Here is a 22,549-nt window from a genome sequence, read left to right as displayed (position 1 = left end):
AAACTACACCATCCCTTACAAACAGAGAAACTAAGGCTTGCAAATCCGTAACACTGTCATCATAAAAACAGAAAATATCTTCAGATGTGGTAGGTTTGTGATCTAAAGGCATAATGATACTTTGTACCAGCTATTTTGACTTGTGCTAGCAAAAGAATTTTACCTTTTTAGAAAAACAGAGTAATTTTCTGATCCTGCTGCCTTATCAGCCAAAGTTCATCAGCACAGAAACACTGAACAACACAGGCCTTCCAAACTGGCTCTTTTTTCATGGCAAGGTAATGACTGTCTCATGGTATTTCATGACAGCACAGAGAATTAAGAATTTCTGTTGAGCAGAGAAATAGAAAAAATATATTTGGGGTGACTATGACAACCTTCTGCTCAAGAAAATAGCAAGGAAACAAAAAACACCCTTTGCCTCATTCAGGAGTGAAACAGCTGTGGGTTGCAGGCAGGCTGCACAGCCCAGGCAGCTGCAGGTGGGAAAGAGGGGACAGCAGTAGAATTCAAGTTGGATGCCCCACACTGCCCAGTTGTGCACTGCTCTTCTCTGTGCACTTGTTCACACAGAAACAAAAGAACAGCTTCAGCTTGCCCTCTGCCAGGTGCTTACCTGCCTGTACTCGCTATACTACCAGAAAGTCATTAGTAATCCAAGGCACAGCCAACGACTCCTGCCTAAAGTCATGCAGACCAGAAGGCTAGACTCAAGATTTAAATTTGCTGCATCTGTCCATATCTATCTATAAATTGGGAGGGGGGAAAAAACCAAAGAGAACTTTCTTGGTCTTATATTTTGGTCTCACTTATGCTTTGGAATTAAAACACTTCTGTAACAAATAATTTTGTACAATTTTGGGGGCCACTAAGAAAGATCATTTGTGCACATTCAGACACACCCTCATATACCTTTTCCATTCTTTCTCCCATTTCTCCTCCCTTTCTTGCAGGGTCGTAGTTTTGTTGTTCCCTTACACACTTGTCCTCCTTGCAGAGGTCCTCACAAGGTATGGGCAATGCTGCCTGGCTCAAGTGACATTCTGTGGTTCTTTGGTTACTTTCACCCTTTCACCCAGACATGTCTGCAAGTGTTTCTTCCATTATTAATTTCAGCCTTGACTTAAAGCTTCCTGAGATGCTAATGGCCTGTTATCAGGCTGGAAAGGTACAGTTTGTGTCCAAGGGTTTCACCTAAAAGCCAAGGTAGAAGGCACACAGGAAACTTCCCAAGTGTGTGTGGGAAGGGAAGGTTTCTCTCCTAAGGGCCTCACTGGAGGCTCTGCTCTGCCCTGGCTCTTCTCAAGTTTCATTCACACAGCAGCATGTTACACAGCCCTTATCACCCATCTCCCTCTCCTGTCCCAGTCCACACTGCTGCCTGTTGTCACTTTGCATGTGACACCTCGATCTTTCCCTCCAGTAACCAACCTCTTTCCCCCTGCAAACGAGTCAGGCCAGTGCTGAGGTGTTGGTCCAAAAGCAGACACACACATACAGAAACTGCCCCAAAGGACACACAGGGTCAGCGTCTGAACAAAGCAGGACAGGGAAGACTTACAAGGAATGACCAGGCTTGAACGGGGCAGATGGAGAATGGAGTGTTGCGGGGAACGCGCAGGCAAAGCTAAGACACAGAGCAGCGTGATGGACTCTGCCCCACCCCTTCCTACAGGGGCAGAGCTTAACAGCACCACACTGGAAATCTCTAGAGAAAGGTGTTCACACCTAATCCCATTTCTCCCTACCGCACCCATTCTAACTGGAAAAACACCTGGCTTGCTAACAAGTGGGCGCTGGACGCCTCAGGCACCCCCAATTCAAGGAGGGACGAAGGTGCTGGCGCTGCGGTTCGCAGCCTGCCTACCGGCTGGCAGTGAGTGACCAAAGGCCCGGCCCGTCTGCACTGTGCCCGTGAACAGCCAGGCCAAGCCGGACTCCGCCGGCTGCTCGGAACCACACTGTTCTCCAGGGCCATCCTAGAGCACACGGCACAGGATCGCATCCAGATGGTTCTTGGACACATCCACTGAGGGAGATTACACAACCTCTCGGGATAATCTGTTCCAGTGCTAGGTCACCTGCATAGAAAAGACGTTCTCCCCCGTATTCAACTGGAACTTCCTGTGCATCATTTGAAGAGCTGTTCGGTGGTGCCAAGCAAAAGGACCACAAGCAACGGGCAGAAACTGATACTAAGGAAGTTGCACCTGTACGAGTGTCCCAACGCGGTACTACCGGAGCCCTACGCACCCGCGGTGCTGTGTTCTATCTCCTGTGCTCATCGCGTTCATGCAAATCACGTTGCCGTGCGAAGGCCGATTCCGCGGGCGGCGATGAAGGCGGGGTCAGGCTGAAGAAGCCTTTCTTCCTCCCCGGTGCCTCCAGCCAGGGCTGCACCGGGTGTCCCTGCCGCATCCGCACACACGGCTAGGCGCCGCAGCCAACGCAGTCACGTGGGAGGCCGCGGCAGCGGACGGGACTGCGCAGGCGCGGCCCCGCCACCGCCTCGGGGCGCGCGTCACTTTCCGGCTGGACCGGCGGCCCGCGGCCCCATCGTGTGCCATCCCGACCCCCGGCGCGGGCCTGCTCAGGGAGGGCCGGCATGGAGAAGCTGCGGCGGGTGCTGGCCGGGCAGGACGATGAGGAGCAGGGACTGACGGCGCAGGTACGGCCTGGCAAGAGCCCGCTCTCCCTTCCTCCGCCCTCCCCGGCGCGGGTCGAGCGGCGCTTGAGCCTCCCCGCGCCGGGCCCGGCCCGGGATTTGTGGCTCGGGCGCTGCCGTGTTCACCGCGCCGCCTTCCCCCGTCCCTGGCCTGCGCACACGTGCACCCCACTTCCCGGTGCCTGCCCGACCGTGTCAGAGTGGGGCAGAGGTCGGGAGAGGCAAAGGACAGACCGAAGTTTGCGGCGTGCGCCGAGGGACGAGCGTTGTGGGCAGCAGGCTCTGCCTGGAGGATGAATTTTGGCGAATTACTCCTGTGTGAAGCTTTTGGCTGTGTTGGTGGCTTGGGGTCCTTCAGTTTCTACAAGTTTTTCCTGTGCTTAAGCAGGGGGCAGATAACATACTATGCTCCTTCCCGACCCGATTGAGTCTGCGATACAGTGTAAATTGTTTCTCCATTCCCTTATGGCCTTAAATTTGCAGAAACAAAGGTTTTGTATACATTCTGCTGAAGTTACTTTTTGCTCCTTACTCCTTAAGTATGGCTTAATTGTTCTATTTCCTTCCCACTATCTTCCTCATCGTCAGAGGATTTTTTTATTTCCTTGTTACTGTGTTTGTAGACCATACATTCCTGAGAACAAATCTCTAGGTCGAAGCAAAGCTGAGCATGCTTACAAAGAACCATTTATTCCTTTAGCTCCTTCTTTACTCATGTAACTGCAGATCAAAACACCCCACATCAAGGAATATCTTGCTTGCTACCTCCAGGGTGCTGGAGCATGGTGGAGGCTGAAATGTAGCTGGGATCTGAGCTGTGGCTAACAAACCTTGGGGAAGCAGCACAAACTGAGCACAGCTGGCATGATATTAGTTCTAGCAGCTTGCTGCTGGTATGCTTCACTTGATTTTGCGCTGAGTTGCCATTGGTCTTCAAGGTTCATGAATTTGGCCTCTGCCACAGCAAAGCATCTAAATTGTGTCCACTGATTCTGGAAGTAGTGTAGAATCTTTGCCCTTTCACACCAGAACTGGCTGCCAGCATTTGGGAGGGATGCTTCACCTTCTGCTCCTCTCAGGATTACCAAAGAAATACTTTCATTTCTGTTGATCTCAGTTCAGTTCCATGAGAATTGATTATTCTACCATCACTAGGCACATTTCACTCAAGGCACATGATAGTGACATAGAGTTGTCCTTTATTTGGGGCTGTGATAGTTGTTTTAAGGTGGCAATCAGTAGATAAATGCCTACATATTTAATGCTCTTATATTTGAATTTTATATCCTGAGGAGAGAACTGAGCTAAAAAGGTGTTTAATTTGTTAAATGTCAGTAATTAAACTATATAGGATTTCACTATTGCATGTAATGATACTGTTATAGCCAGAAAAGACTTCAAATAAGAAAAATCTGCCTGTCCCGTACATGATAGAATAAAACTTATAAATGTGTCTTTGGAGTGTCATGCTGAGATGAACCAGAAAGATCATTAAAATAGATAAATACCCCTTGTCTTAAAAAAAAAAAAAAAAAAAAAAATTAAGTGTTTAGGTCAGGCAGTTTCTCAGTTGTATTTTTTCTCTCAAGGTAGCAATGTGTTTGTAGAACAGCCTCTTTTTAGAGAGAAAATTCATGCATGACATTCACTAAAGCTAGAGCTAAGTGGTGCTGATTATTTTTAAAGTACATGTATTAGAGCAAAAAAAGTGTGCACCCATGCAGAGAGGAACGCTTGGTAAGAGGTGGGGCTGTGAAAGAAAGTGTGAGGTTATGCATTGTGTGTGTAAAAAATCTTCAGCTGTTTCCATGATCTTTCTGGAGATGAGTCATATGTTTGGCTGAAAACAAAGGCCCTCTCTTTGGAATATCTGATAGTTGTGTAATAGCCATCATATGGCTATTATATATACATATGGTTATATATATTATTATATTTAGCTAATTATATATACATATTATAGGTACATATATATACACATATATACATATATTATATATACATATATATTACATATGGTTTATATCCGTAGATTTCTCTGGATTCTTTCCCTTGGTTTTTGCAGAACCATTACCATGAAGTCACAAGTCATTCCTGCTAAAAAGAAGACAAGTCTATAATGAAAGAACTGTGTGATGATTCAGGGAAGTCTTTCTGTACTTTCTAAGCTCTTCAGATGACCAGCTGTTGTTTCTTGCTGCAATTAGATCCATTATTCTAAATATAATTAAAAAAATAAATTCCTTACCAAAAAGATCAACAATAAATAATAAATGTAGCAGTGCTATGATGCTTTCAGGGCAGCATTATGCTGTTTAGTTTTATCAACACCAAAACTAATGTAAAATCAGTCCATATGACACATTGGATGTTGCATGACAGCTGCTTAAAGCACTCAATAAGATTTCAACAGAGGAATAGACCAGGTATTTCTTATATTTTTTTAAGAATTTGTAGATTACATTTCTTATATTACGTATCTTATATTTCGTTTCTTATGTTACACTTCTTGTATTTTAATCTCAACTGGTGATAGAAATACATATAAGGAGGCCTGTTCAGGAAAGATGAGAATATATTTCTATACATATTGTTTTGCTACAGTTTAGAAACTCAATTCTGCAAATTTACTCAACGTTTCTTTGCATTTTCTCCATTACTTGCATATTTACCATTGAGAGAAGATGTAATTTTTAATTACATCTAGACTAGTGAAAATAAAGTGGTTCTGTTTTTCTGTTTGCTCATGTGAAAAACTGATATAAGATTATTAATATATGGGGGGAGCCTAGGTGGATATTCAGAGCCACAATAACTATTTTTGATCAAAAGCAGCCTTGTGGATTATCATTTATGTTATTTCTTGTGTGTCCAGTGCAAACTCTTCAGCAGTGATGCTGTTATTGCAAGCCTGTTTCTTATCTTTCAGACAGTCTCCATTCCAGATTCCGGTTTCCACTTGGGTGTTCCTCTTGATTTTTGGATGTTTTGTTCATTTCTTTCATATACTATTAGCTTGAAATAGCCTGTGAATAAAAAGCTTCTTGCCCAGGAGTTTGGCATTAAAGTTCAGCAATAGAAAACCAAGGATTTCCTTTTGTTGATTTCAGTTTAATTTTTCTTCTTAGAAACAAGTGATAAGCAGTACAGCAAGAAGGGTATGTTTTACAGGAGCTCCCTTGCCACCACTACTGTTCTCCACCCGAACCACGGATGTGGAATGTGCCTGGAAATTTTTTCAGTCTCCTAAGTAAAAGCTTTTGCTAATCCAAATACCGTAGACTGCAATGACAACTCTTTTTATCTGAAATCTGGGATTAGCTGTATAATTTATGTCAGACACACAAAAAGAATCTTTAGCGCCTTTGTGTTGTGTTTCCTGCTTTTGTTGCAAGGGCAGCTTAGACTTTCTTTTTCTTAGGGTTCATAATCTCTGTTACCTCAGGGCGTCCCATGGTCCCTAGTATTGAAATTACTGCCTGCAGCACGTGTGGCAGGGTTCCTGCACTGTCAGGTCCTCAGCTTCTAGAGTGAGCCTGGCATTTGAGCACAAGCTGGTGTCTGTGGTTTACACAGCTGAACTGTGTATCTGTAACTCAACTTTTGCAGCAAGGTGCTTCTCTGCAGTGGTCAAACAGGCGTCTTGGAAAGGCAATGAGTTCCATTGCTTCCATGAAACCCAAAAGGTATAAATTGTAGAATATTCTGACTTGGAAGAAACCCACCAGGATTATAGAGTCCAGTTCCTGGCTCTGCACAGCACCATCCCCAAGAATCGCACTGTGTGCCTGAAAGCATTGTCCAAATGCTTCCTGAACTCTCTCAGGCTTGTGCTGTGACCACTTCCCTGGGAGCCTATTCCAGTGCCTAGCCACCCTCTGGGTGAAAAGCCTTTTTCTAATATCCAGCCTAAACCTCCTTTTACAGCTTTAGCTGTTCCCTCATGTCATGTCTCTGGTCACCACAGAGTGTCTCCTGCTCTGCTTCCTCTCATAAGGAAGCTGTAGACTGCAATGAGGTCTCCCCTCCATCCCCTTAAATATTAGGGACTAAGAAAATGCATTACCAGATCCCCAGTTTCAGGATTTCAAACTGTATTGAATAGGTTGAGCTTGACAACATAAATGGTGACACCATTGGGAATGGTTGGAAGGATGAGCCTTCATTTCAATATCATTTAATGGATTTAGTCTTATTATTACACAGAATGCTCTGGCAGCCCTCATGCCACAGCTTATCTTCATGTGCATATATTGTCAACCAGGTTTTAAGAGCTAAATCCATAAAATGCATCAAACTTTTGGGGGTTTGTAGTATTTTTTGCTCCAAACCTTTGTGTGGTTCTCTTATTTCTTATGCTGGATTTTTTTTTTCACCTCTTAACTGTTAGGAATTTCACTGAAGATAAAGCTGTTTTCAAATTTATTTGAAGAATGAAATCTCCTGGTAGTCACTTCAGGAGCACTGTCAGATAATAAGATTAGAAGAGCAGTAAGTGGAGCAATGAGCCTGATGCACCTGAATAAAGGATTTATCTTTCCTTCCTCCTGTTTTCTAGGCAATCTGAAATGTGTGTGTTGGGTTTACTGATATTATTTGCTTAGCTATGCTTCATTTTTGAATGCAGACGGAAAGGATTTTTACTCTTTATGTGTATGTGTGCTTATGATTAGTTGCGTAAATAGGTGTAACTAAAGGCATGATTGAAATGGGTATCTTCAGCTGTGTGCTACCAGCTCTTCCTACTCTTCTTAAAAATGCAGGCATTTAGGACTCTGACTGTCAAATATGATTTAAAATACTAAACCATTGTTCAGTTATTGTTTTTGTCTGTTTTTTAATGCATACATAAGGATAAAGTGTTGGACCTAGCAAGGTAAGCTGCATCTTCTGACGTTTGGAAAATTCTGTCCTCACAGCACCTTTATGTGTGTGTGCATGTTGCAGTTTTTTATTAAACTAGATGCAGATTCCTCATTTGTACAAATGTGAAAATGTTCTAAGCAGTAATCACATTTCCTTGGTTAGCTTACCACTGCCTGAAAGAGAAATTTCTCAGGAGATAAAGAGAAATATCAGACTCATTGGCTGAGGAAGGTATATCATGTATATTTGGTTAATAAGTCTTGATTAAAATACCTGTTGACTAAATAACAGGAGAGCAAGTTTGCCTGTGACACCTGTACAAACAGGAAAGTTGTTTATTTAAAGTAATTTTAGGTAAGCTGAAGCAACACTTCACTTAATAGGCCAGTTTAGAACAGAAAGTGCATTTAATTGTAGTGATCTGGAGTAAGATAAAATGCATTGTTCTTACAGCATGGGTGGAGATGAGCTATCTAGCAAATCACTTCTGCTGAAAGGGACCTTTCTGCCAGATACATGGCCCTGCCTCTTTCCTTACATCAGCCCTGCTGCTTTTCTGACAGCTTGCAGAGCTGGCTTGCCTCGTTAGCCAAGTCATCAGAATAGAAGGAACATAAATTCTGTTCTCATGTCAGGAGTTGTGTCAGGTAGCTCAGGTTCTGGAGTCACTCTGGAGGAGCAGGAAGTGAAATATTCCCTTTCAGCAAGTTAGCTTAGTCTGATGAGACAAACTGTGTTAATTTGCCAATTACCTTCAGGAAGGTAATTGGAAGAGAAATTGGAGTTGTAATGCTTGCAGTGGATACTGGCATTAATATGTGCAACGGATCCTCTCTACTAACAGGAAAAGGTGGTAATATCTATAGGAACCTAGAGTGTTGCATAAATGGATTAATTCCTTTGAAAATTGTTGGCAGGTCCATTCATTCTTTTGGTTTGGTACAACTGTGACTATTTTCAGTTGTGTGGTGATTAAAAAATCTGTTTGAAAGTGAAGCAGCATTGCTTTCGTGCCAGGATATACCTTTATGGGTTTTGTATTTTTTTGTTTGTAAATATGTTTCCATATGTTCCAGATTGATAATATGATTTTGTAATATGAAAGAATTAATACACAAACAACTGTTAAGCAAGGTAAAATAATTATTTCCAGCTAAAAATTATTTTGTTTGAAATTAAGGACTTCAGTGGTAAAGAAAGAAAGTCCTTTAGATTGTTCTAAACTGGGTTTGTAATATCCTCTTTTTCCTCTCTTCTTATGAAGGTCCTTGATGCTTCAACACTCAGCTTTGGTACTCGAATCAGATGGTTTGCCATATGCTTTGTTGCTGGCATTTTATGTTCTTTTCTTGTAAGTAAAGTTATTTTTTTCCTTGGGCTTTATTATTGTTCTACAGTTAAACCTCATTCATATTCCTCTTTTATGTGCGATTCTGCATTCTAAATTTTGCATTCTAAATTTTGTGTGCTTTATTTAACTGGACATTAAATGTATAATTGGCTGTTGACCTCTAAATTATGATTTTGGCCATTTTTCTTCCAGTTACAAAAGTATGCATTTTTACTGTAGCATAATACATTTTCTTATTAAAAGGTTTGAACACTGCCAAAATATGCTGATAGAGGTGTGTACCCATCTGATTTACCCATCTCCAATAAAAGGAAAAAAGAAGGGGGACGCTTGAAAGGTTTTTAAAGGCTGAAGAAACTACAAGTGTAGCATGTCACACTCAACAAATTAATGGATGTGGTTATGTGTTGACACTTGAAAAACCTGCTGCACTCCTGGTGGTTTTACAGTCAGCAAATCATGTGTTCATTCCTGAACTTTAGGGGCTGGCAGGAGTCTTCAGCCCGCAGTTAAGAGTTGAGATCTATTAATTTCTTGGCTCTGTCAAAATCTGACACAGGTAACTTGCACAAGAAGGCAGTTTTGGGGGTTTTTTTTCAGCTGCATGGAAACTCCCAGAAACAGCTGAAAAAACATTGGGGAAGTCCTCTCCTTTTCCTCCTTCTCTGTCCTTTTTCCTTCCCCCCGCCCCCCTTTCTTCCTCCCTCTTTTCCTTTCACCACAGATTTCCACTGAAATTGCAATTGAGTAGAATGCAGTTGCTTTTTTGTTGGTGTTTTTTTCAGGACACTGTTTTTCTTCTAGTGGAGGCTTTCTTTAGGCTCTGACAGGCTGAGAAAGTTTGGTCTGTACAGCCTGGAGAAGAGAAGATTGTGTGGAAACCTCACGGTATCCTTCCAGTATCTGAAGGGGGTCTACAGAGAGGCCAGGAAGGGGCTTTTTGTTAGGAGGTGTAGTGATAGGGCAAGGAGTAATGGGTACAAATTGAGAACAGGGATATTTAGGTTAGATATAAGGAAGAAATTCTTTATTGTGAGGCACTAGAACAGCTTGTCCAGAGAAGTTGTGGATGCCCTATCCCTGGCACTGTTCAAAGCCAGGCTGAATGGGGCTTTGAGCAGCCTGGTCTAGTGGGAGATGCCCCAGCCCATGGCAGTGGTAGTTGCATCTAGGTGATCTTTAAGGTCCCTTTTTTATGATTCCTTTTCTCCCTGATCATCCTAGGGAGCTGTGATCAGCAGAAGGCTTTGGATTTTTTTTTTAAGTTCGGTGGAAAGAAGCGATATCTGGAAGTAAGAGTTCTAAAATGTTTTTGTTCAGCCTCAGAGTGTATTTAGGCTGCAAATCTAAATTGTTGATTGGAGGAGAAAGGAGATGGTGAATATTAGTGCAGCTCTATGACATTTTATCTTGTGTGCAGAGGTGTAGGATGTACAGTGGGGCATTTTAACAAAAGTGGAAGTGATGTGAAATAGGATATAAACAGTGCAAATAAATGTGTTCAGTAATATAAACAAACTGCCTAGTTGTAAAAATATCCAGAAATCCAGTGAACCAGCACATTGTTTGCCAGCAGGTGGCAATAGAAGTGTGCTGGGTAGTGACTGCTGCAACTCTGAGAACAGTGTGCTCTGCTAGTGTATGTCAGAAATGTTCTTCATAGTATGAAGTTGTATTTATAGACTATAAAATCTAAATAAATTGAATTAACTAATTGCAAACATGCCAATAACCTGTCTTTTATAGGGAACAGCATTGCTATGGCTCCCAAAGGGGATTAAACTTTTTGCAGTGTTCTATACCCTGGGAAATATTGCTGCTCTTGCCAGGTATGATTTCTTAGTTATTGCTTTTAGAAAAGTACCCTCCTTTTCAGCTACATTTCCATTTGCTTTTACTCTAGAGTGCTGTCTATATTGTGTGTAAACAACATTGTTTTATATTGAATGCTAATAACAAAAACTTGTTTGTTTTACACTTTTGTTGTTTATCAGTTACCTTACACAACTGTTTGTGGGCACATCACAGCTGGTATCTGAAGTATGAATAACAAATTGATAGCTGAATGTTTTGTACTTTTTACATGTCAGTCCTTCTGCCAGATACAGAAGTACCTCAGCTTCAGGAGCAAACTGGTAGTCTGCCCTCTGTGTGGATACTTAGTTACTGGAAGGAGCTTTTGCTTTTAATGGAGAGATCATACTGTTTCCAAGAAAACTTTCGAAAAGGAAACATTCAGGAAATCCTTGTTTTGACTGTAAGGTTGAAGGCAGAATCTAAAATTTGTTCATAGTGTATTTTTAAACTCTCTGATTTTTTGAAATGTTCCCAATAACAGTCCTAAAAGATTTGCCTCTAAAAGGGACCCTCTTGAGACTGAAAACTTTGCTTTCACAGTTTGAAAGACACATAAGAAACAAGTTAATGTCCCTAAGGTATTTTCAATTTCTGTTTTTCCTCCTTCTCTTATTATTTTAGTGTGGTTGAGGCATGGTCATGGGACTCAAACGCCATGGAGGCTGGGCTTGACTTCCATGGACTCTGACTTCAGTCAAGCAACTCATCTTTTGAGTCAAAGCTTCGTTAATCTGTTAGAACTCATGTAATGTGGCAATAACATTTGAGAAACATGAAGATACTGCTTTTCCTCAACAAATTTGTTAGGAGACAATAATGTCTATACTGACACTGAGTCTCAATTGTGGAACTATTCCATCTCTTACTAAAACAAGACAAACAGTTAATACTGGAGATAGTCAAAGCTAAGTTTTTGCCTTTCTCTCACTTATCATACTCTTTATTCTTTGTTGTTGATTTCGAGTGAGGTTTTTTCCTGGTGCTTTGAGTGTGTTTTCATTTCTTCAAATTAAATGAGCATTTTAGAAACGTAGTACTAATCAAGTCTAGTTGAGTTAAGAGGAAAGTTTTTACAGACTAGTATTTCTTTAAGGAGAATGCTAAAAAACTTTAGTCTGCACTCCAGCTAAAATTAGAAGAAAAAAGAGGCCCATTTTTCCTTCACTAGTCCTTTTGGATATAAGAAACAGGCAACTGTGTTCTAAGAACAGTAGGAGATGACAAGGAAGTCCCAAATTAACAAGCAGATTTAAACTTTTCCAGGCTTCTTTGCAAGACTGCCTTTAAACCAAAATGCAGTTACCACTCTTACTAGCCTGTTTAGTCCCCTCTAACTTGTTTTTACTATTGTTTTCTAACGATGAACATTAAAACAATGATACTTACTTTATTGTTCTCAGGGATCATGAATGTGTCTCTACAGAATGTTGTATATAAAATAATTATTCTGTTTAACTGAAGGATGTCTAGACTTTTTCTCCAACATTTCTTTCTGCTCTGTATGGGATCTCTTCTCGTCTCTGGAGCAGCTCTTGTGATGTCAAGTCTTCTCAATATGAATCAGATTACAAACAACGCATTTTTCTTTCTATATTTTTTCTGCCTATTTTATGTGGCCAAAATGTAATTCCTTTTTACCACTGTATTTTTCTCACCCCTGTCCTTCCACTCACTAACTAATATTTTCTTCTAGTTCTTCATGTCTTTTTTTTTTGTCTTGGTTTAATTTTATGGCTCAGCAGACAAGATGAAAAAATACTGAGAAAAAAATTAGTTTGGCTTGCAGTGAATATAAAATTTTCTTTTTCTGTTGAATTTTGAAAACTTTTTTTCATGTAATATGGACATTTGAAGTCTGTCTGCATAAGATTAAAAAAGTGAGGGAGATACATGTGCAAGGTTGCTGGTAGGAAAACATTTGGATGTAGAAGATTAAGTTGTATTTGCTACCTGGAATGTGGATTCCCATATTTCTTCTGTCATAGAAGGCTTATGATTGGTTTCAGGAAGAAGCTCTATCAAACTCTTCCCTGCTTTATTTAATATAAAAAGGAGTTAGACTAGGTTTTCTGCTCTGTAGTAAAGCATTCACACCACCACAAGACTACAGGCATTGAACTCTCATTAAATTGTGTTTTCTGCAAAGCAGAATGACAAGGAAGAAAGAGGCTCATCTCAAATATTTAAAGCCAGAGAAATACTCCTGAGGTTGTGAACTCTTAGTACAGATGGCATTTCTTTGCATAAAAAGCTACAGCATGTGGTTTTCATTCTCCCTTCAAGTTAACTACAGAGTAGAAAAAAGCAGGAGGATTGATACAAACTACTGAACTTTTTCTGCCTTTTTTCTTGCTGAGTTGGACTAAAAGAGGTAGAAAATCTTGATTGTAGCTACTTGCATTCTGCCTGGGTTAAAATATGTATTATTAAACAAAAATTTTCTACAGCAGGTTGTAATCTTGACATTATTTTAGCAAGTCAGTTATAACAGCTTCAACACAAAATTCACTAGACTTCAACTTGATAATTCTACTACACTTATAATGTTTTGTTTTGGTAATGTAAAAAGCTCTAACCACTATATTTATTCCCATTACCTTTCCTGAAATCTTGGATATGATCTCATTTACTTCTGCAGTTGAGTTTTCTCATCTTTTTTTTCTTCTTCTGTCTGTTATGGTGCTTGCCATCTTAAAATAACAATCAAAACATCTTTGACCACCCACCCATTTCTAAATTCATGTAGAGCTACTTATAGTTCAATCTCCCCTCATTTAGTATCTCTTAACATGATTTAAATTTAACTGTAACTGCACTGCTTTTTTAATAGTCTTTATTTATAAATGGCATTCAGCACCATCAAACAGATTATTAGTCGAAATGTGTTTTTTCTTATTTGATGAAAGAGTTCATGGAAACTGATTTGCTTCTATGCTCTTCTGTTATTTCCTGTATATCCTTGTTACCCTCTGTCCTCTCTTATCTCAGCCAATATAAGTGTTCTTGTATTTGCCTGTTACTTTTTTTTCATTATGGTAATATTTTGGAAAGAATTTCGTGACCAAGGGTGACTCATAAACTGTTTCCAGGGCTAAATTCATGGAGTATTTCACCTTCTGTTCTAGTTAGTCTCTGTTGCTAAGCACAGAAATATCTTTTTTTTAAAGCCTTTGCAGTCATCTGTCTGTTGGAAAGCTGGTTAATTACCTACTGTCTTTTAGAAAGAGTTATTTCAAAGTAATTTACAATTTGTTTTGGTTTTTTTATCGCCTATTAGTACGTGTTTCCTGATGGGGCCACTGAAGCAACTGAAAGCAATGTTTGATCCAAAACGATTAATAGCTACGATTGTGATGTTGGTAAATATACTATCTTTCTTTCCTTTTATTAAAAAGTTTTCCTTTAGCCTCAAAGCTGAATTTGATGCTTTTCTAAAGGGAGGTTATTACTCAGTCTGCCTCTTCCTTCTGCTGAGAAATTACAGTCAAGCTGTTAAACTCTGTATGTCACAAAGATCATCTAGCTCCTTTCTATGAACATGTGTGGGTTTTTTGTTTATATTTTTTTAATTAATCATTTGGAGTAAACTGTTCCATATGAAATCTTTCTTAGTAAATGCTAATGGCAGGTTAATTATTTTTAATTTATTTTCTAAAATACTTTCTTCAAGAACAAGGGGAGAGATTTTTTTAGCTACTGTGGAAAGTCAGTGGCCACCAAGTGTAGCTTCACAGTTGTTTTTTGGCTGCAGTTTGGTCTGTAAAGTTCAGTGATTCAGCACTTTTGAAGCAATGGAGAAAATTAATTTATTTCCACAAAGTCTGGGAGGCCACACGTTCAGCTTTGAGATTCTCCATTGTGACATCCCTGGCTCCTTTGCTTCCACAACCATCATTTCTTCTTCCTGGAGGATGGAAAAACCTTCTCCCCAGTATCAAAATTCGTATCCCAAAGCTCCGTACTAGGTAGTTAAAACAACTTTCTCCCCTTGCTGCTTCTCTGTTTAATACTTTTCTGTCTTGCTCCTACTGAGTTGTTTCAACTTTGATTTTTGAAATGTAGTTGGCTTTCCTATTCTCTCTAACATATAACTTGTTTTTCTAGTTTAGTGAGTAAGAAAGTCTTCATAAATTCTTTCTGGATGGCTGTCTTATGGAGGCTGCATGTTCTTCCTCTCGCACACCCACATACAAAAATAGTTATAATCTCTTTTGAGAAGCTTACATTTGCCCCTGTCTTTTGGGGAAGGCACTTGATTATTGCTTGGACTCCAAACTTTGTTCAGCAGAGTTTTTTTTGTTTTGTTTTTTTTTGTTGTTGTTGTTGGTTTTTTGGGGTGTTTGTTTGTTTTTTTGTTGTTGTTGTTGTTTTTGGGGTTTTTTTTGTTTTGTTTGGTTTTTTTGGTTTTTTTTTTTTGTTTTTTGGGGGTGTTTTTTTTTGTTTGTTTTGTTTTGTTTGTGTTCTTGTTTTGTTCTGTCACTATTTTCAACTCATACCAAGTTACAAGTCCTAGAAAGGTTACGTTTTATAGGCATGAATTAAAAATGTCCAATAATATCTCCAGTTCTCCTAGAGTCTATATTTGATGAGCATAAATTCTCCTACACCTTACAGCTGTGGACTTTTTCCAATGAAACTGAGAGCCTAAGCCAGACACTTAAAACAGCAGGCACAAAAATCATTTTGCTCTGATGATCCTGTCATCCACTGTGCTCAGACATGGTGACAAAGAGAATAATTCGCTTTGAAGGCTGTAAAAACAAAATATCAGGGAAATGGAAAGAGAACAGAGAGCAGAGCACATATCATAGACCTACCTGTGCAGAGAGGCTACCAGCAAAGTTGGGAAAATGAGAATGAAAGGTTTCATCTAATAGTGAACATGAACATTGGATGAGAGCCAAGACTTTTAGTATGGCAATTTCAGTAAAACACAGAAGAATTGGTAAATTTAAAGTTTTGAAAACTTTGGATGAATTTGACTGTTTTAATCCCCATCCTAACAAAGCTAGAATTGTAGGCAGTTCAGGAGTCACAAACATGTTTGCAAAATTTCAAGAGTGTGTTACTTTTCTTCCTTTTAATAAAATGACAACACATTTTCTTTCAAATTAAAATTGATATGTGGTTTTGTTCTGTTTTCTACTATGTGTAATGAAAAATGGAGGAAGCCAGGTAAGATCTAGTGGAAAAGTTCTAAGTGATGATTAGGCTTTCACAAATGGTGTGATTATTTGTTGCTACATTCCATCTAAAGTGTTTTAAAGTACCTAGAACAAAGCTTCATGTGAGCTTTTTCACTGTACCTGAGGCAGCTGCTCTCTAGTAGACTCTTCATTAGTGTTTAAAGATGAAAAAGCACTGGCAAATGAGGCATAGCCTGTATTTACCAGATCCTGTAATTGAGAATGGATGTTTTTAATAAGGGTTGTTTGTAGCGATGCACGCATCTTTCTTGTCAGAGACAGGTTTTATGAATACCAGGTTCAAAATGAGAGTATGTACTGGAATAAGAGAGTAACAGTTACCAGACTTCTTGATTCCTTTCAGTAAAGCTTTATCATTTAAGCCCACCTCTGAATAGAACCAACAAATAAGGGTGCACACGTCAGCTTATACTCTTGCTGGTTCCTCAAGTCAACTCCTGCCTTGTCTTCCTTTCAAGACTTGTCCTAGCCCTTCTGGCCATTCATACCTCATATGTGCTTCATACTGTGCTTTGAAAAACACCATGGAGTTCATCATATAGTCACTGTGAGACAGCCTTTGGCTCTGCTTGTTTCATAAGTCAATTTTGAAGTGCTGATTGCCCATTGAAAACATGGAAATGGTCACTGTACTTGCATCATTGTGTATTTGAGTATTCATTCTTTTTTTTCTTTGTCTCTCCTTCTCACCCCAGCTTTGCCTAATCTTGACTCTGTGTGCTGTATTCTGGGTAAGTGAGAATGCTTTTTAGAAAAAAAGTAATCTCAGTTGGTTAGTTTATTAATTGTATTGTAGCTTTAAGATACAGTTCAGTGGTGAAGGAAAGGTGAACTCATTGTGGTGTTTTTGTTGTTTGCTGCAGTTGAGCTCAGGTGAAGTGATAAGCCTGCTGGCTATAAAAAGCAAATGCAGCCTTCCCTCCTGCATGTGATGGAGATGAGAATGCATCGGGTTCAGTCTGCAGACCTCTAGAATAAAAACTAAGAAAGCCAAGTTCAAATATTGTTTTGTCTCAGTGATGCATACTTATGTCAGAAAATACCAGAGTGTATAGCCATCTTCAGAAGCCATGGATACAGAATTTAAGCTGTTTAAGACAACAGAAAAAAACCCAGAAGTATCTTCAGGCATCTTGGTTGAAAACTAACTGTAGTTCCATTCCATAGAAGTAAATATGTCACTGGAATGGACTTCCATATTTGCAGAAGTACAGTGACATGAGTGAGTGTTAACACTGATGTTGTTAGGTGTTTCCAAATCTAGAAAAGGTTTACATAGCATGTTGCTGATGCAGTGATGGATAAAATGAATGGAGAGTTGTTGGGAAAGAAACAGCAAAGACAAGGAAATTTAGGCATTGTCAGTCAACTCTATTCTTGATTGATCAGTCTGTGCCAATTGTTTGCAGTACAGACTGGTATGAAAATTGAACTAATTTGCAGTATTTGCTTTATTTTTGTTTAGTGGAACAAAAAAGGTTTGGCAATGTTATTCTGCATATTGCAGTTCTTGGCAATGACCTGGTAAGATTCTTAAAATTCCTTTTAATTTCTTCTCCCTGCCCCTACACCCTTATGATCAGAAACCTGTCATATATATATGATTCACATATAAGTGTGCCCAAATGCTAGTCTCAATCTGTTTTTTCTCAGCTAGGTTGTGTAACTCCAGCAAAATCTATATTCAATCGTCTTGCAAAAATGGTAATTTGAAGTATATTCTGCAATGTGTGAACTTATCTGAAGCCTTATGAAAGGAATATGTATGCAAAAAAAAATGTCATGCTTTTGCTGTGTTGTAAAAGTATACTCTCCTCTTTTTTGAATTCTAACTAGTTTTGATTTTTGAAGTGAAAGAAACTAAAAAACATTTTTATAGGGTACATCCTATGAAATAGCCCCAGGAATATACTGGGTAAAGAGTGGGTGGATGTGTGAGGGTGAATTCAGTGCAGCCTGTGATGACCAGGAGCTCTGGATTTGGCAGTGTGTGAGAGCAGGCAGGTAAATACTTGCAAGCCTGGCAGAAGTTCTGGAAGTTACTGCCTTTTCCATGGAGATACACACATGGTGTCATTGTCCCAGGTGAATGACTTGGTGTCCTTATCCCAGGTGCTCACTCTCAGGCAACCCAAGGTGACCACAGTTCTCTCTTGAACTTGCCCTGAATACACAAAGTATGTACTGAACGTGGATCTGAGGACAAGAAACCATTTGTTCAGGACAGGGACTGTTGGGCATGGTGCTAGATAGAGGCAAGGCCACTAGCTCAGTCTGTGCTCTGTGTGTTTGCAGCAGACAGTTCACATTTGTTAAGCATCCTGGGGTTTGATCAGGCTGGGCATGAGAACAGAACACTGCCTGGAAGCTTGTGAGAAGCAAGTTTCAGAGAATAATAGAATTGTCAGCTGTCTGAGTGTCGCAGTTGTGGAATATTATTCATCCTACAGCATATATCTGTATTTAGTTACGTAAATAATATGATTAGCTGTATATTTGCATAGAAATTTAGATTGTCTTTTAAAGTGGAAAAAGTTGTCTCTATCATCTTGAGTACCATTTTCACACAAATCTCTATTCCTTTTGGATTAGGCAATAGCAAATCTGTTTTTTAAGTTCATGTGCAATAGAAGTTATGAACTACATTAAAAAAAGGAAAAAAAATCAAACAAAGAAAAAGTAAACTACCAAATCTGTGTCACTGTTTAGTTCTTGTCCAAACATGTCCTCTTTTCTCAGGTAAACATTAAATTGAATAGGTAATCTTGTTTAAAATTTTGTTGCAATGGTTGCTTTTATTAATGCTGGCCTAAAGTGAAATAATTTGGTTCTAGGAGAGACATGAACACTCTGCAAATATACTTTTTTCCTCTTTTTTTTCAGGTACAGTCTGTCTTATATTCCTTTTGCAAGGTGAGTCTGCATAATAATTTCCATCTTAACAGAAGTCAGTTACTTTTACACTGGGGAAAGGCATAAAGTACTTCATGTGTGTGGAAAAAATATAACATCCTTCTTTTTCTTTTAATTTGTAGAAAATGGCATAGCTGAACTTAAAACTCATGCTTAATATAAGCTTTAAGTAGAAGTACAATACATAGTAATTCTCTTTAATACATTTCTTTCTAGTTTCCACCACTGAAAATGAATCAAGGTTTTGTTTAAATATTGTCTGTAATGACTTAACAATACAATGATGCAATAGTGACTTTTCTGGTCCTAAAATTAAAGGTAGCTTATGGATCTGAGATCCTAGGTAAAAGCAAACAAGCAACATAGTGGCAGCTTCTGTTTCTGTGTCTGAATTCCTCCATCATTTTTAGGAGGGATAAAGGCAACGCTTTATCATTTTCATTTTGGCAAGCTCCTCTCTTTTGTTTCATTCTTGTGTACAAAAAGGGAATGAAAGCAGACCAAACACACAGTGAAAACACATGCAAGTAATCAAATGTAAGAATCTGTTTTTTCTATGATTCATGGAAAATGCAGTTTTGTCTTCCTGACAGTGGGTTTTTTAAATAAATTAAGCACTTCTGTATCAGTTAATGAGGTTTGCTGTAGTATAGGTGTGGGGGAAAAGAATACAAAGTATCATCTATCCCTTTCATCTGGTATTTTCCCGTAGCATCACAAAAAAAAATCTGATTTTTAAAGCTTCAGATTTCATCTAGGAAGGATTTTTTTAAGATAGTTGTTGATAATTACAATGAATAAAATAACTGAGCTGAGGCTTCAAACTGTCATTTTACTATTTCTGACATCTCAGACTAACCCAGACAAAAGTATCATTCTGAATTCTTATAGATTCAGTGGCCATGGACCAGGTCTCAGTAGGTTCATTCCTTTTCTTTTTTTGGTCTTTTTTCGTGGTTTCTCTGTAGAGGAAGTAAGTTGAGCTTCTGGTTTCTCTGACTTTTTCTTCCCTATCAACAGTACTTCCAAGTTCTGGGCAGAAAAGCATTAGGTTATATGCATCAGTTAACTTCTTTGGGTTTATTTATCTAATAGATTTTATGAGCCAAAGAACTGAATTTTATATGGACTGCTTTTAGTAATACTGTGATTTCTTTAGGGATTACTGAATTATTTACTTATGTGGAGTGGTGTGATAGATTTGTTGTATAGACTGCCTTTCTTATGGGAACAATGATCTAAACCATGCTCAGTGCCAGAGAATGGTATTATGTCATTTGTTTAAAGTATGCATTTCTATTGATTTCATTAAATTATCATTCCTTGGTTTAACTCTTTTCATGGTTTGCTCTTCAGAACATTTTACTTGTTCACGGGTTTGTTGGGGTGGGGGTTGTTGGTTTCTGTTTGTTTCTTCCTAAATTAATGGTAGCTCTCCCGTTGGCCTGGCAACAAAAAGCCCCACTTTTGGGAACCAGTCCCAAATGGAAACAATAACAAATGCAACAAAACCAAAACCCAAGCAGCTAAGTGACTTTAAGGAGTGATGATAGTATGTTTCTTTATTTTTTGCAACTGACTAGCAACAGAATACAAATTCCACTCCTTAGTAAGTTGGTTGCTTTTCTGGGAAAAGGAAAAATAATGGAGACTACAGGGAATGATCTGAGTGTAACAGTCAGAAAACAGTTTATTGTTGATTAAAAAAACTGAACACTCCAGAACTTCCAAACCTTAAGGCTGAACCAGCTCTCTCCATCCTGCACTGTCAGTGCACACTTCCAACCCTTCAGCCTGTGCTTTATTTCCTACACTGTGATGGTCCAGCTCTGATGTGGCTTGGAGCCCTGGCAGCTGTGCCTTGCTGGAGACTGGGCGCTCCTCAGCTGAGCCCTTGCTGGGCAGCCTTTGTGAAATCGGGCTCTGCACTTTGCTCAGCTTCCCAGTGTGCTGCAGAGCACTTCCTAATGCTGTGTTTGCATTTCAGCATGGCCCACAATGCAAACAGCATGGAATCCCTGGCAGTGACCTGGCCTGAGCCTGGGCTTTAGCTGGGTTGGTGGAGGCACACAGATCTTGCATTTGATCAAGATATGTCTTTAGTTTCTGCCATATTTGTAACTGTAAATAGATAATGGTTCAGATATTTAGAAACAAAATAACAAATCTTAACTGACTTTTTTTTTCCTTTTTTTTTTAAGGGATGCTGTGATTAAATGCTTCTCATCCTGTCTAGGGTAAATTAAAAGCACCACTGTCCAGTTTAAAAGGCAACTTTTTCCTCTGTAAATTTTGCTCAAAAAACTCTACTTTGCCGCTTCTGAAATACCCAGTAGCAGTTTAGTATTTTCCTTGCCTTTTGCACTTGAGAGATTAAATAGTTTTTGCTAGAAACAGTTTTTAAAATAAATTTGGAGAATTATTTGTGTTTACCCTGGAACTTCCAGGCTTTTTTCTAACAAGAAAGTACATTTAAATACTTCATACAGAGTAGTCTTAACACTACTTTGTATCCAGTAACAGTTTATTCCTCAGTGGAGGCAAGTCACTAAGACCTGGGTAGTATGCATAAAGGTTTCATTTACAGTTCTGTCTAAAATTTGCAATGTGCCATTTATGTTTGTATATTATCCATTGTATGCTCTTCCAAAGACACAGTTTTATAAACATTGTAAAGATTTGGAAGGTTGTAATTGCTCCTTTGAAATGTCTATACATGTGCTTTATGGCAAAAACTTAATGAGAATGTGAAAGATATTTTTAAAACCTGTTGGATTTTATTAAAAAAGTTGTATTTTAAATGTTTATTTTTTTTAAAACTTTCATACCTAAATACTTTTTACTAAAAGAACTTACGGCTAATGTATAAATGGGACTTGTGAAATAAATTCATTTTAAAAGTGCCTAATACATTTTTTATTTAGGAATCAGCTATAGAGGGCTGAAAATTTCAACATTACAATTGAAAAAAAATGAAAGCATAAAAGTGTGTATATGACTATATACAAATTTGTTGCAGAAGTGACCCTAAAGGTTATTTTAGTATTTAGACAAACTGCTCGCTCTGACTTAATCTAGTAATAGATTGAAGTACTCCAACACTTTGCCTGGCTCCAGTAAGAGGTTCTCATTTCTAATTTTTTCAGCTAAGAACTATCCAGTAATTCTGGAGCAAAGTTAAATCTTTAATGTTTGGTTGATATTATATTGCAGGAGGTTCTTTTTCACACAGGATGGATATGCTTACATATGTGTGTTCTAAACTAAGTTGGCTTAGATTTTTTTTTCTCTTCATCCACAAATCTAGAAGAAGGAATGGCTTTGAAAAGATGTGATCTGCAGCATCAGGAAGGGGAAAATCTCAGTGTTTTTAGTATTCAGAGTTCAGGCTAAAGAGACAATTTGAGGTACAGTATGTTCCTGTTAAATCTCAGTGCATATTGCAAAACATAGCAACAACTTTTGGGGAAGCTGTGTACAGGGTGATTGCATTATTTTGCAGCTAGACTTCCAACTAAGCCATGCCTTTTAACTGGTTAGTAACAATAAATTCCAGGAAGGCATTCTCTCTGCTGGTGATTGGCAGGGAGCAGGTAGTCCTGGCCTCGCAGCAGGCTCTTGGGCTCGCTAGTGCTGTATGATGGAGACACAGCTATTCCAAGTCTGCCCACAGCCCTTGGGTGCCAAGGC

The 22,549-nt window shown here is 39.1% G+C and overlaps 1 protein-coding gene across 2 annotated transcripts; it reads left to right on the top strand.

Moving 5' to 3' along the window:
• The first annotated feature begins 1,554 nt into the window (after nt 1–1,554).
• SFT2D1 (SFT2 domain containing 1) lies at nt 1,555–21,762 on the top strand. 2 transcript variants are annotated; one of them, XM_041398147.1, is made up of 8 exons: nt 1,573–2,668; nt 8,796–8,882; nt 10,629–10,711; nt 14,017–14,098; nt 16,642–16,677; nt 17,412–17,470; nt 18,830–18,859; nt 21,061–21,762. In XM_041398147.1, the coding sequence occupies exons 1-8, from the start codon at nt 2,606–2,608 to the stop codon at nt 21,098–21,100; spliced, it is 480 nt and encodes a 159-aa protein (XP_041254081.1). In that variant the 5' UTR covers nt 1,573–2,605; the 3' UTR covers nt 21,101–21,762. The 2 variants fall into 2 exon arrangements, with proteins under 2 accessions (XP_041254082.1, XP_041254081.1); XM_041398148.1 differs by lacking the exon at nt 17,412–17,470 and having other exon boundaries at nt 1,555–2,668.
• Nucleotides 21,763–22,549: the final 787 nt, after the last annotated feature.

The sequence above is a fragment of the Onychostruthus taczanowskii genome, unplaced genomic scaffold, assembly GCF_017590055.1.
Source record: "Onychostruthus taczanowskii isolate IOZ18803 unplaced genomic scaffold, ASM1759005v1 scaffold141, whole genome shotgun sequence".
Classification (NCBI taxonomy): domain Eukaryota; kingdom Metazoa; phylum Chordata; class Aves; order Passeriformes; family Passeridae; genus Onychostruthus; species Onychostruthus taczanowskii.
The sequence above is the reverse complement of the archived record's forward strand: the minus strand, read 5'-3'. Positions and strand labels throughout refer to the sequence as shown.

Bases quoted from the DNA above. Each gene is read 5' to 3' on its own strand.
- SFT2D1 (XM_041398147.1), top strand. From the start codon at position 2,606: ATGGAGAAGCTGCGGCGGGTGCTGGCCGGGCAGGACGATGAGGAGCAG. The intron at 8,883-10,628 runs GTAAGTAAAGTT...TGTCTTTTATAG, and splicing joins GCATTTTATGTTCTTTTCTT to GGAACAGCATTGCTATGGCT. The intron at 16,678-17,411 runs GTAAGTGAGAAT...ATTTTTGTTTAG, and splicing joins CTCTGTGTGCTGTATTCTGG to TGGAACAAAAAAGGTTTGGC.